The 13,949-nt window shown below is 43.8% G+C and overlaps 1 protein-coding gene across 1 annotated transcript in view; it reads left to right on the top strand.

Annotated features, from left to right (window-relative positions):
• nkd1 (NKD inhibitor of WNT signaling pathway 1) overlaps window positions 1–13,943 on the top strand; it is a 29,375-nt gene extending 15,432 nt beyond the window's left edge. Inside the window, exons 4-10 of the mRNA XM_035652508.1 lie at window positions 3,974–4,031; window positions 7,909–8,012; window positions 8,148–8,243; window positions 10,454–10,601; window positions 11,459–11,540; window positions 11,935–12,062; window positions 12,689–13,943. Of these exons, the coding sequence (XP_035508401.1) occupies window positions 3,974–4,031; window positions 7,909–8,012; window positions 8,148–8,243; window positions 10,454–10,601; window positions 11,459–11,540; window positions 11,935–12,062; window positions 12,689–13,224 (1,152 nt within the window). The 3' untranslated portion in view covers window positions 13,225–13,943. The remainder of the gene's footprint in view (window positions 1–3,973; window positions 4,032–7,908; window positions 8,013–8,147; window positions 8,244–10,453; window positions 10,602–11,458; window positions 11,541–11,934; window positions 12,063–12,688) is intronic.
• Window positions 13,944–13,949: the final 6 nt, after the last annotated feature.

The following is a 13,949-nucleotide window of genomic DNA, read 5'->3' as shown; positions in this document are numbered from 1 at the left end:
ATTGTGGGTGGGAGGGTGGGCTGACTCCTTCTCCTTTGGCCTCAAATGCTCTCCCACAGTGACCTCTGACCCCTTGAATTAGCAAGGGTCTTAAGAGTAGCCCATCATTGGCTCATTGATGGACCAAGCGAGATTGATGGCTCTTTTGTGGTCCCTGTTTTACGCACACATATAGTTATCATGATCATTGGGCACGCATGCCATGTTTGCTAGAAACTAATGAGACTGGATTTTCAGATTCTCTAACTGTTTGCAAATGTTGCATCAGTTGAGTCTCGTCTTTACCCATTACTTGAGAAATCACTTTATAGGGGGATGACCAGCATTTCAGTTTTGGGCAAATCCACTTTGAGCTCTTTCAATTCAAATCAAATTTAAGGGAGTGAGTTCAAGCTTTCATTCTCTGTGGCTTAACAGCTGGACTTGCACTAGTTTTAACGTGCAGTTACTACTACTGTTACCACTGCTGTCAATCACTACAACTGCTACTTCTGTTACTTCGTCTTGTAGTCTAGTATGTCAAAATGTAGTTATGTTCACAAAAGAAATTCAGTGTGTTTTAATATAATTTGCATGCTAAACTGCCCTCAGTTTGGTCTGTTGAAGGTCACATTATTTGTAAAATGTTGTATTTAAAATAAAAAATTAAAATAATGCTTTGCTGCATTTTTCACCTTGTGGAAAAAGCTTGATTGAGCATTGGTTCTAACAAGCTTGAGTATAATTTGGTGGACTATGAGTCACATCCCGAAATGACTCATTGACAACGGAGATGGAGCCAGAAGGTGTCAGAGGATGGAAGATATAGAAACTTTGTTACAGCAACAAAACACAGAAAAGGAGATTGTATGTTATTTTACTAAACCATCAAGGAGGAACAGAGATGTTAGTGTCTAGTGTTATTCAAGATATTGGTGGTTGGGTGAGGAGATTAAAGTTTTTCTCCTAGGTCTGAATAGTGTAGCCAGCGCTGTTACGTCTGGAGCTGGGCATAGAAAAGTGCCTCATTATTCTTGTGACCAGCTGACTGGTGGGGAAACAGGAAACTCAGAAACAAACACTCCTTATTTTTAGAACTCCTCCTACATGTTATTTTGGCTCAGGACAATCGTATCAATCGCTACCAAAGCCAGAATGTAAAGAGCTGACCTGGAAAGTCGGGCCAGTCAGAATGGAGGTGCTCTTGAAGCTAGGCCAAGGCGTCTAGCAGGGGAAATGGATACATTCTTTGGTTCAAAGCTGTATCATCAAACATTCCCATTTTTTAATGAAACAGATTCATACTCTATACCTGACATCATTACAACTATAGGGTGTCTTAATCAGGCTACAAAGAACTGTCAGAAATAATAATTGACACTTCACAGGGCAAAAAAAGAAGGATTTTCTGCTCCAGTTGGAAAATTCTTTTTGTTTCTTTTTCTGCCTGTATCCATTTCTATTTAGTGGTCAGAGACTTTTCATGAGAGGAGGAGGAAGTGTGTGTGTGTGTGTGTGTGTGTGTGTATGTGTGTAACGTAAAAAAAGCATGGGATATTTTTTTTCTTTACACTGACCAGAGCAAACCCCACAGTAACCCTAGCGGGCTAATAATACGGCTCCCATCCATCACCACAGACAACAACCAATTAGCACATTCCTCTTCCCCCCTTTTCTCATGTTCTTGGTTAACCCCTGAATCATTTTGGATCATTCATCAAAAAACCAGAAATACTTTCAAGTTGCCATATCTGAGTGTGAACGTACGTGCACGTAAGTGTCTTTGTGCGTGAGGGATCGAAGGAATGTTTATTGTGGAGTGATTTTTATTTTCCTGTGAGGCTACGTGGAGACAGAGGCCGGTGTTGATGTTCCCACAGTCCAATACTCCATTCATATCGATGTGGCTCATACCAATGTCTATGTGAATGGGTCGACACGTACCAACCAAAACTCTTTTGTGAGCGTCCTCCTGACCCAGGTTTAGTTGCAGAAAACAAGTGTGTGTATGGACAGACGTCAAAATGAAACTTATAATAACGTGTAGTAGCTATGTAATGTAATAGTGTATATAGCAGTGAAATATGTTAAACTGTACTGCAGACTGTCGTCTCTGCTAATAGTGACAGTGATTTCCCCATGACAGCTGTCTCACCAGACTGGGTCCAATGCAGGTTAAATGGTTTCTTTCAAAGCTAACTAAAGTACACTTCACACAAGTTTCTGACAACTGAGCTGAGACTTACTATCAGAAACTAAAACATCCACCAGTAAGGAGAGTATTTCAACACTGCTACTTGTCAGTGAATTTTACCATTGTGAATTACTATGCAGTTAAATTCAACCAAATCAAACATGCTGAAACTTTCCAATAAATCCAAGAAAAGATAATATTGTTTCAAGCTTATTTTTCTTTATTTTTACAGTTTACAATTAATGTGCTGTCGGAAAGTTAAGTCCAAATAGACTATTGTCACCCCTCACTACACAGAAAGCTCATATAGCTCTCATAAATCCTACAAATGCTTGTAAAAGCTGCCATCTCCCCTTTAACATGAATTAACTGCCTATTGAAAATAATGTCTTAAGTATGACTGTGGTCTTTTATTGACAAATTGAATTTAGCTTGCAAATGTGCAAAATTGGTTCTTCCTGGGAAATTAATGCAATTATAAAAATCATTGCCTACTTAAGCTTACAAATCTATCATCCGTTTATGTATTATTGAGCTTGTATAAAGGTTCATAGTTTTTCAATGATCATTTACCCGCATTCTGTAGTAATCTAATGTTATCCTGCAATTTCCTTCCTCACACCAAAGCTGAGCAGACCACATTAAATCCAGCTCAGCACCAGGGTCATGAAGCCAGATAGGAACGTGTGTTGACCCATTCATACCAACAACAAACACAGGTTTATCCTTGGTTCCTGCTTTGGGGTATCAGTCTATCAGCCTGACAGCCAGCCAGCCAGTTAGTCCTGTGGTTTGCTGTATTCTCTTCCTGAGGCCACCCACAGCTCTGCGGCCTGGCCGACACTGGTCTGAGGAGGGTAGGATCACACCATCTGACCTTCTACCTCGCTGGATTACACAGAAATCCCCTCTCACGCTGTCACAGCCTCGCCTCTGACACACACACATATGCGCACACACACTCTATGAACACACCAGCATTTATACAATAAACGCAGTCAATTCCAAGGAGGCATTTTATAAAGTTAATTATTAAGGTTTATCATCACCTATGGTAACGCCGTTAATATGGTCTGTCTCAGCAGAGTCTGTGTGCATTTTGTTTTTGATGCAATAGAAAACTTTGAAATGGAGCGAGGCCAGGGGTGTATCTGTGTGTATATGTTTGACTACGTGTGTGTACGTATGTGTGCATGTATATGAGTTTGTCAGCCCGTGAGTAATGGTTTTTTCGGCCAGATGACTGTAATGCCACATGGATACCTGAGCCAGACTTTTCCATAGTGAAGCCCGGGGGATCACATGTCCCTCCAGTCTCTGTGGTATGCACTAACAGACAGAGCTGCCAGGAAAGGGGGGCCCGGGTGAAAACAGTCCGGGATAAAAACAAGCCGCTGAACGTATCGCTGCAACGATAGCACGCCACCGAAATAGCCCTACTACCATCCCTCTTTCTCAGAATTCCCTGCAGAGCCGGCGGCAGCGATTTAGATACTTCTTTCATAGTTTCAATTCTGACTGCCAGCCTTATGCTCAGTTTGTTTCAGTCCTGCAATTACCATCCTCTTAAACTTTCCACTGCTGTTTAAGCTCAGCGCACAGTTGTCCAACGTTGTTCATATATAGATATATAAACGCTGTAATTTTGATTCGGGCATGTCACTCTGCGTTGGAAAGCTGTGCTGTGGATTTGCACCGTTAAAGATGTTTGTTTTTATGTGACAAAAATATGATGCTTCTCCATTATATGACTTGAAACAGTGATATATGTGTCTTGTTCTGTTTTTTTTTTCTCTCCAGGACTCCATGGACGAAGCATGTGCAGAGGGGATTGGTGATGAACACTACCGTTTAGAAGGTAGGCCCCCTGCTCTTCATCATCATTGCCAGCTCATTTCACTGATTTTGCTCCCCTTCATTATTTTAATTTGAATGAAAACCTGCAAAAACACCATTCGCAACTGCCCTCCAGGTACTTGTGTGGTTCTGTTTTGCAGCCATTCATCCTTTCCCCTCTGCTCCACACCCGTTCTCTAAGCCCCAACAATGTGCTGATGAGGTCCCCTTTACCTTCCCTCTCGCCTATCCACCTTCTCAGTCTCTCATCCGCCCCTCCCCCCTGTGGTGCTCTGCAAAGTGCCTCCTTTCCTCTGTGTTTTTTCTCTGATGTGATGTGATCCTGGATTAAGAGCTCCGGGAGTAAAAAGTCTCTTCCTCCCTCCCATTTAAAAGGCAGAATTGGACATGAGGTGGAGGCAGAAATGAAGAGCTGAACAAAAACCAGCCCAGAATTTGGAAGCATGGCAGCGAATTCACTTTTATTTCAACTCTGCTTCACTGGATAATGTACAAAGTAGAGAGACAAGAGATAACACGACTGATGAATGGAGTATGAAATGATTTTTAATCATTGGGCTGAACCTGAGTCTGGGTTGAGGTTGTCCTCCCTTTAAGACCGATGTTCTTAATTAGAACAGGCTGCTCTGTTCATTCTCAATGATTAAAAGGTGAAGGCCTAAGTAATTTGTTTCAATAAAACATTCCATAGATTGTGTGAATATTTCCATAATACAAATTATATTTTTCACTTTCAAGTTTCTAAAGTAAACTGAATAACTGACAGCCAGCAACGTCTGTGGGTGGAGAAGTATATTGGGGCCTCAGTCAGAAAGAATGGGAAAGTTTTGCTACCTTACTTTGCAGTTTGGAGCATTGTTGAGTGGAGTTGAATTTAATCGTCAGTTTTTGTTTCAAGCTTCACACTTTAGAAAATGGCGTCAGAGTTTGGACTAAGCTTTCGTCCAGAAAAATGATTTGCAGCTACTTTGTTAATGTCCTCCAATAAAAACAATTGATTGAAACAGCTCTTTATTTTAGTTTGGAATAAATTGTCCCGATGTTCGAATAGCAAACCATTTTGTACATCCTCAGGCACACTTAGACCCAAATAAAGACAGCTGTGGAGGATTCATGTCCACTGCATGACCTTCTTTTAGTGCAGTGATCAGACCCATTGTCCATACATCTTACAAGACATGTTAACTAAAAGATAAGAGAGAAATCAGTGAGAGCAGAGATCATAGGACAACCAACACACATATAAGCCTGCTTTCCTCTGGGTTTAAGGAAAAAAAGAACAAAAATGGCAAAGGAAGAAGAAGGCCTAAAAATAAAGGTTTTTTTACATCAGTACTGCAAGCATGCAAGAGGAAGAGTTTGCTGAAGAGGCTCAGGTTCATCAGCACCTTGTTTCAGATTAAATTACACTCTCTAGTGTTGGCCATGAAGTAGCTAAAGGAGACAGCTGGAGGATTAACTGCCTTGCTCATGAGTGCTTCAGTGGTTTCTCCTGAAGGAGGCGAAAAAGTTATGAGCACCACAAAGACATTCTCATCCTGGCCGTCCCAAAATCACCTTAGTACCCAGCACTGAGCTGTCCGAATAGGGTGGACAGACCCAGTTATGTGTAATACAGTAGCCTAGCTAAGCTGTGTGTGATTGCTCACAGTGTGTGGCAGCTTTCCCGACTGCCTTCATTTCTGCGTGTGTGTACGGGTGTGTGCACGCACTTGTGCGTGCGTGTGGCAGGGCTGCTGGAACAGGCTAGGTATGGAGGGTGCCTGCCTCGGCTGCCCTCGTCTTGCCCCTCAGATCTGATGTGCAGCCAATCCCCTGGCTCAGCTCCTCTCATAAAGAGCGGGCTTATGTCTGTGGTGGAGGGGGTTGTGGTGGGGGGGGTCAGGCGGGTAGGAGGGTGATAGCAGATTACTGTTACTCCTCCCGGCATTTCATTAGCTCCGAGATAAGCATCTCGCCACCATATTGAGCCTGCTACGGAACAGATTTGCCCTCGCACACAATGTTCCCTTTGAGCACCTCAGATGATCAAACAGCGGGACCCCAAATGCTGCTCCTCTCCAAAAAGTTGGTAAAAGCTCCCTGGGATGATGCCTTTCATTTTTGGCATTTTCCCCTACCCAGGGATGAGACAGGTCTGCTTTGATCTGCTTTGGATCAGGAGGAAAGAAATTGGGCTGTTGTGTCTGCTCCGTTGGCGAGCAAACAAACAGTGTTTCAGATTTGACTTGGCTTAATTAATTAGTGATTCTGTTTTTCAGCCGGTCTGATCTTCTTCCAAAAGGTTTGAGAATGGGACTTCAAAGTGCGGCGGGAGAAGAGGGGAGCAGGGGGAGGGTGGAGAGAGTGGGGTGTGGTTTATGGGGTGTGCGCGCTGCCTGCAGGACCATGATTGGATGAGGATGGGGCTGAAGCTCAAAACAAAATGACCAGAGGTGAAACACACAGAGACTGTAGCTGGGTAAAGGCTGTAACAAGCTTCTGTGAAAATACACATAAATAAATCTGAGGATGAAGTAAGGGGTGTCTGGGTACAAAAGAGCCGACATGCACACCTACAAAATCTCAGTTACATGTTGTGTGTATCTGCGGTCTCATGTGTCAAACAATGCTGGATTTCAAAGCGGAGAAGGATATCCGGTAGAATTACATCTGGGCCAGCATCCAACACTCTGAAAACTAAAACAACGAAAGCGGACAGGTGGACAGTTGTTATTTGTTGTCCGCCAGAGTGGACCACCGTAAAATATAGTGCAATGCAAAGATACACCAGCATTATCTGTGATGTGGAATTGACACAGTTGTAACAAATTCAGTCATGATTAAAGGCTACACAAATTTCCTATTGTCTTCTTAGATTTTGTCCACCCATTATGGTGTCTCACCCTATATTGAATAACTCACTGATTCATAACAGAGCAGGGTTGTGAAAACCCAGCGTTATTGCATTCAAAGTGTAGAACAGTCTACAGTATAGGAAATGTGTCAGACTCTACACGGGTCCTCAGCTTAAGTGCATATGACAGATCAGTAGTCCCTCATGACTGTCTGTCTTTACTGTATGTCTGGATGGTAATGTACGGTGAATGTCATCCATGAAATGATGAGCTCTGCTGCACTGAGCCGGGGACTCGGGGGTCTCCTATAGGCCTTTTCGAATACCACCTAATATTCTATCATGTTTTAGACATGTTAATGTCATTCAGTTTCATGTTTGACATCCTCCCTTCAACCCAGCGGGATATATACACTGTAGCCAAGAGCTTAAAAACTATTACTATAAGTGTGACTGATGGAACAGCTTTTGCCACCAGAGAATCACAGTCTGTCACAGTTTCAGTATTTTTCCTTTTTGCTTTGGATTGACATTTTGGATTCCAGTTCCTGTCTTGATATCACTGCTTTGGTTCAACATTACTTACTCTCTCTGGAATGATGCAATAATTGACTTAACCCTACAAGTTCAGAGCAGTTGAGCAGCCGAACCAAATTTAATTTTTGATTTCCAAGTTGCAACATTTAAAGTTAGTGATATTGCGTATGCATTACTTATTCTAAACACAACAGAGCCTGCTCTGCCTTAGAAAATATGGCATTACTAATGAATATGTTGATATGAATATAAAAACACAATTTCAGAATATAGGCAGTGAGACAAAAACCGTGAGGAGTTTGGCTGCGTAGGTTTATTTCCAACCAGGAGCACTTGAACGTGTGACACATCTTAATTGTGGATGCCAAACTCGGAAGTAGAAGCTTACAAGGAACACTTGAAGGCAACGACATATCCTCAGGTTATGACTGCACCCAACGTTTCCATCCTCAGGCTTTCTCTTTTATCTTTGTGTGTGTGTGTGTGTGTGTGTGTGTCACTGCAGTGGCTTTACCCCCAGAGAAGACAGACAGCTGCTGTGTGGAGGAGAAGATGCAGGAGAGGGACAGCCAATCTCCCGCAGGGCCGCAGAAACAGCTCCAGTTTGAAGTGAGTGTCAACACCGAACAGGACGTTTATTACTTCCCCTCTGGATGAAACTAGGGCAGTGAGGGGACACACACAAATACACAATCTCACACACACACTGGATGATACTGATAGTTCACTGCTGTGCTGTTTCAGGAGTTGGAGTGTGCTGTGTCTGTGGAGGAGGATAACAGGCAGGAGTGGACCTTCACCCTCTACGACTTTGACAACAACGGCAAAGTCACCAGAGAGGTAATAATCTTCTGCTCCGAGGAGTGATTAATCTGGAGGAATAGTACTGTACTTCCTTACTGTATTAATTACAGTAAATAGACAAACATCTGTCAACGCCACACAGTAACTGTAGTAGTATTTATTTAGGTGACTTTGTTGTGTTGTGTATATCATGTAATATCGGGCCTTGAAAACGCATTGCATTAGGAAAAATGAAACTATGAAACAAACATCTAAAAAACACAGCTATTAAGTGTCACAAAAATGTGGTTCAGCTACAAAACACCCTCCTTTTGGGTATGGGAATTAATCAGTAACCTTAAATTTTACCATATTCTGGCATCACCACACCCCCGAAACAAAGAAGTGAGGCTAGAAGTTATAAGCCTCTAACCCAACCTCGCTCCCAATAACCAAATCCAGCGACATCTGTGTGTTTCCGCTCCTGCGAGGTACCTTGTGGCTTGCGTCTGCCTGGTACAGATCTGAGAGAACATCCAGAAAGGCCCATGTTTTTTGAAAACAACTTGAAACAGCGCAAAGAGACTGGAGCTGTCCTCTGTGTGGTTGGCTGCGCAGTTTTTTTGGCATTGCCTGTGGCTCCATGGCTCATGAGACGTCAGGCGGCGGCTTGGAGGGGGAAAGAAAAGCTTTCTTCTCCAACTCTTTTTTTTTTTTTTCACACAAATAAAAAACAGAAGGAAACCAAAAATGACACAGGAAGCTTTTATTTTATTTCCTTTTTTTATTACTACTTTTTTCTTTACAGTGTGCCTATGTCTAAAACCAGTATGTGGAACTAGTCCCTGAAGAATTCATCATAGTGCTTTATGTTATGAGTCAGACTAGTGAGTGAGAATCATGCCGTTGGAGTCTTTTTGTGCCTTAATTCTCAGCAGTTTTGTCAAAGGCGCTTTTATGGTGAAGCTGTGTTACCTTCTAAAGTAAAACCCTAATGAGAATTGAGACACTGCGTGAGTCAGTTAATTTCCTACCATAATAGGTGAAATTGTTCATGGTCAATTAAAATTTTGGTTTGCTATGAAAAAACCCAGCACAGTTGCTAACATCCAATAGGGAGTTATTAGCTCAGTATGATGCACAAAAACACTCACCAGTGCAAAATATAGCTTCTAAACAGCCACAAGGGACTGCATTATTTTATTGCAAATCAAGTACTTACCTTATGCTGGTTCAAGTGAACATGGTATCACTTTTAATTTGAAAGTATTGACGTGGATAATTGTTGTATTTTTCTTTTTTTTCTATAATTCAGTTTTGCATTGTTATATGCATACATGCTTTTGCACATCCATTAATCAAGTCAAGTTTACTCATATAGCACCTTTAAACACAGCTTAAACTGACCGAAGTGTTGCACAAAAGAAAATTAAAATATACAACACAAACACAAAGAGAAAACATAACCTCGACAACAATAAACGACAAGAGACAAAATGCAGAATTATAGACTGGACAACCAACTAACCAATTAAAATATTAGTGAGCTAAAAAGGTGAGTAAAAATGGGCCATTAGCTTAGATTTAAAAGTTGGAGGGGGGCATGTCTAATATCTGCAGCAACAGTAGTACAATAGTTCCACAAATGTAGAGCAGCAACTGCAAAATCTCCTTCCCCTTTTAGTTTTAGTCGTGACAGTGGGACATTAGTTGTAGACATTGTTAGTGAAAACAGGTGCTGCTTCCTATGCAGATGTAAATTTAAGAGATATTGAGGAACTAAATTCAGACAGCGTAGAGCTCTTGCAGCTGTAACACGACTCACATCAAGGCTGACATCCCAGTCAGATTCTCCTGCTACCACCAAGACGTTTCTTTTTCATGAATTTATAACTTGTCTTTACACCCTGTCTGATCGCTTCACTTGGAAAGCTGAACTAAAACAACTGACATCAGTGTGTTTCTCTCTTCACTGTTGTCTGAGTCACTTCTTTAAATTCCTAGCTAGCATGAAGTTTATGATGCAGAGTTTTAATGCACAAAGATACAGAATATTGAATTCAAACAGTATAGTGATAAGACGAGTCTCCTCTGTTCCCTTTCTCTTGATGATTTTTTGGGTAAAATATGCGCATTGAAAATGTCTCTGCACGAACGTCACCAAGAATCTTTTTTATACTTTATACTGATTAATTCTCATCTCTTAAATAGAAACTGTGTATCAAAAAGCCCGGATTAAACTCACCTCCCCCTCCCATGCCCTGCAGGACATCACCAGCCTGCTCCACACCATCTATGAGGTCGTGGATGCCTCCGTCAACCATTCTCCCAGCAGCAGCAAGACACTGAGGGTCAAGCTCTCGGTGGCTCCCGACTCCAGCCAGCGGTGGAGGAGTTGCACGCAGGGCGCGGCAGGTAAAGCTCACATTAACAACAGTGGGTGCGGGCGGAGGGGAAGAGAGGGCATTTTGGGGTCCCCCCTTGAGTTGCCTGCTGTCAGCTCACCCAGAGATGTGTTTGTTGTCATGCAGAAATGCGTCTGCTTCAGGCCTGTCAGAGCTTTGTTCCTCGCAGTCTCGGCGTCGCTCCATCTCTCCCACTCAATGGGGTTCATTTTTAATGATGGGGGGAGTGACAACGCTAAGAGAGGGCCCCCTCCCTCAGCGCCTTCAGATACTCTGAAAGAAACCTTAAGAGATGCGCCGAGTCCTTTTTGATAACCACAGCCATTTTTCTTTTCTCCAAAGTTCCCTTTTTTCCCCTCTCTTCCTCCCCCCTTCTCAGAGCTGCCGGGAAAATATAGCTACGTTCAACTTAACTTTTCTCACTGACGACTTGGTAAACAAGTAGTCAGGGAAAAAATATCTCAAAAAAGTATATATTCCTGTGTGTTCGTGTCCTATTGTTTCAGCTATAAATATCCGTCAAGAGATTCAAACAGAGCAAGCTTTGAAAATATCGCCGGTTGCCTTCATGCTAATTTGAAAGTGCATCAGATCTCGCGTCCTTAATAAACTATTTCTGAAGTCTGCATGTTTTTTTTATTTCATTCCATGCCTTATAAGAGGCTGGGTGTTGAAAATAGAATAAATGAAGCATTGTTGTTTTTCCTTTTCTATAGATCTTCAAAGTAAAACCCCCGAAAACAAAGGTTGCTTTCTTCTGAGGCTTGTGTGACTGTTGTCGTTGTGTGTGTGTGTGTGTGTGTGTGTCGTGCGCTGCTCTGTGTAGCTCTCTTTGATAATAGCCTACTGTCTTTCACACATACACAGACATGTCCCACCCCAGGGAGAAAAATGACAAGTGCATAGAAGACCCCAAGAGTGCAGACAAGAAGACTCGAGCACTCCTAAGGTAAACCCATTTCTTCTGCATACTTCAGTCTCTATTGTTAAAGCTTGTGGTGTCTACTAGAAGAAGAAGAAGAAGAAAGTTTATTAGGATATTGTTGACTGATCATCCACTTTTAAAAGAGAAGACGGGAGACTAGCAGTGGCCAAATGTACCTCCACTGTACAGAGGAGGACTTAACAGTGGAGGAGAGAGTCCGCCCTCTTAATGCATTTTTCAGATACTCCCATTTGAGTTTTAAACCTGTGATTTTCCAGTCACAATCTCACTTCTCTAACAATTACTCTGCCCCTGTCTGATCATAAGGAGCACTTGTTTTACTTTCTCCAAACACTACCATACTGAACCTCTCTGGCCCAAACTGCTACGTAATGAGAGGTGCCGCTTGTGTCCACAGGCGCCACCACAGTGACCACCACACCCAGCCGGGCTGCCAGCGCCACTGTGTGGATGAGAACCTGGAACGCAGGAACCACTACTTGGACCTGGCAGGCATCGAAAACTACACATCCCGCTTCGGAGCCGGTGAGTGGACCGGGGCCAGGGGTGTAGAGGGGGAGAGGTGAGGGAGAAACACAGCCGTGGCCCTTTGAAGCTGCATCCAGGGGCCCTCATTACTGCGGCACCTGCTTGGAGCCATTAGGTGGAACTAGCAGCCCACTGTGCTCCTCGCCAGTACAAACATCTGGGCTCAGGCAAGCACAATACATCAAGTGTTCAAGGCTGAAGCACATCAACAGAACGGGCTGTTGTGAAGTGAAATATTAGGTCTAATGAGCAGAAGCCTTGATCTGATGGTCAGTGATGACATGTGATTATTTTAATGTTGGTCCTGTTAGGAAAGTGCTAACAGAGATCTGCTCTATGACACATTGTGTCAGGGTTATCCGCATGAAGAAAGAACCTGAAGTAAAGCTGCCAGAATCTTATCGTGGAGCCTTTTAGTGGATCTTTATTAGTGATCTGTTGGCACAATAATTTGCACATAATGGGATGTTTTTCTGCCCTTTTTTTGTTGCAGGGTTTTGAGATTCCAAGTCATTCATTCCGACATTGTCCAGTCCTGTGATGGTTTTTAATGCAACCTGGAAGTTTGTCATTGTTGCTGCTTTCTCAGTTCAAATACATTTGTGTGTCTGTCTGCCTCACAGCTCCCACCACAGAGCCCACGAAGGCCGAGCCTCAGACCCGCTCATCCAACCAGACTCGCTCTCGCTCCCACGAACCGGAAAATGGCCACTCCCATTACCACCACCGCCGCTTGCAGACTGTTGTGGACGCTGTTGCTGCAGACAGCCTCCATCCCGCCCCCCGTACGCGAGGCCAGGACTCAGGGAAACACGCCCTCCGATCCCCTAAGACCCACAGCCGCACACCTCCTGCGCAGATCAGTGGCAGGGTGATGAGAAGCCGAGGTGCACCTCCTCCCCCGGCGCTACCGAGCCAGATCCCCCCTCACCAGTCCACAGCCCCCTACCGCAAGCACAAGCAGCGGTCCAAGGAAAGCCAGGGCTACAGGGCCCTAGGTTCTCTGGCAGCTCCAGGACCAGTGGTAGAGAAAGAGCACGTGAGGGACCTGCCTAGCGTGCTGCTGTACGAGGGGGGGCTGGCACAAGTGGTGCAGCGGCATGAGCATCACCACCACCATGAACACCATCACCACTACCACCACTTTTACCAGTCCTGAATTCTCACTTTGCCTGGGACAACTCCTGCAGCCCCATAAACCCCAGCCAGGCCAGCAGACACTGCCGGGCTGCCTTACAGTGTGCAGTGCTGCAGTGGCTTTGTAGTGGACATAGGACATGGGTAGGAGAGGAGGATCTTGGGAGGGGTGTCCCAGTGCTGGGAGGTTATTAATCAGTGTTATAAAGAGGTTGGTCAGACATACAAAAGCTCGGGTATGCAGCAGGACAGTACGGCCATGACTGAGGATCACGGCTGGGGCTAGAGAGGAGGCACAGAGGGACAATTAAATTAACAACCCACACGTTCCTCTCCCCCCTGACCCTGTAATCCTCTACCTGATGAACTCTACGGCTCCAAACCAGCACCGCAACCTTTCCAGACCACTAAGCCAAAAGGTTTTTAAGGAAAAGGAGGGACGAGAGGAAGGAAGACTGTGATGTAAAGATGAAAATATATGAAGGAATATAGGTGACAGGAGAGCAGGGCATAGTGTGTATGTGTTTTGTGTGCGTGTGTGTAAAACCATGTGTGAATGTGTGGGCGCAGCAAGAGTGTGTGTATAAGTGTGTGTGTGTGTGAGTGTCACGACACTGGTGTCTGTTGAAAACCACTTGAAGTGCGCTCATGGGTGCGTGAGTATTTAAAGCAGGCTGTCAGGCAGGTTTTTGAAGATGAAAATGAAGATTCTGATTCAAGCACGCAATACCCCGTAAGCAAAAATCG

The sequence above is a fragment of the Morone saxatilis genome, unplaced genomic scaffold, assembly GCF_004916995.1.
Source record: "Morone saxatilis isolate NCDOM2014 unplaced genomic scaffold, NCSU_SB_2.0 Contig11, whole genome shotgun sequence".
NCBI classification, from domain to species: Eukaryota; Metazoa; Chordata; class Actinopteri; family Moronidae; genus Morone; species Morone saxatilis.
This window is presented reverse-complemented; position numbering and strand designations above follow the sequence as displayed.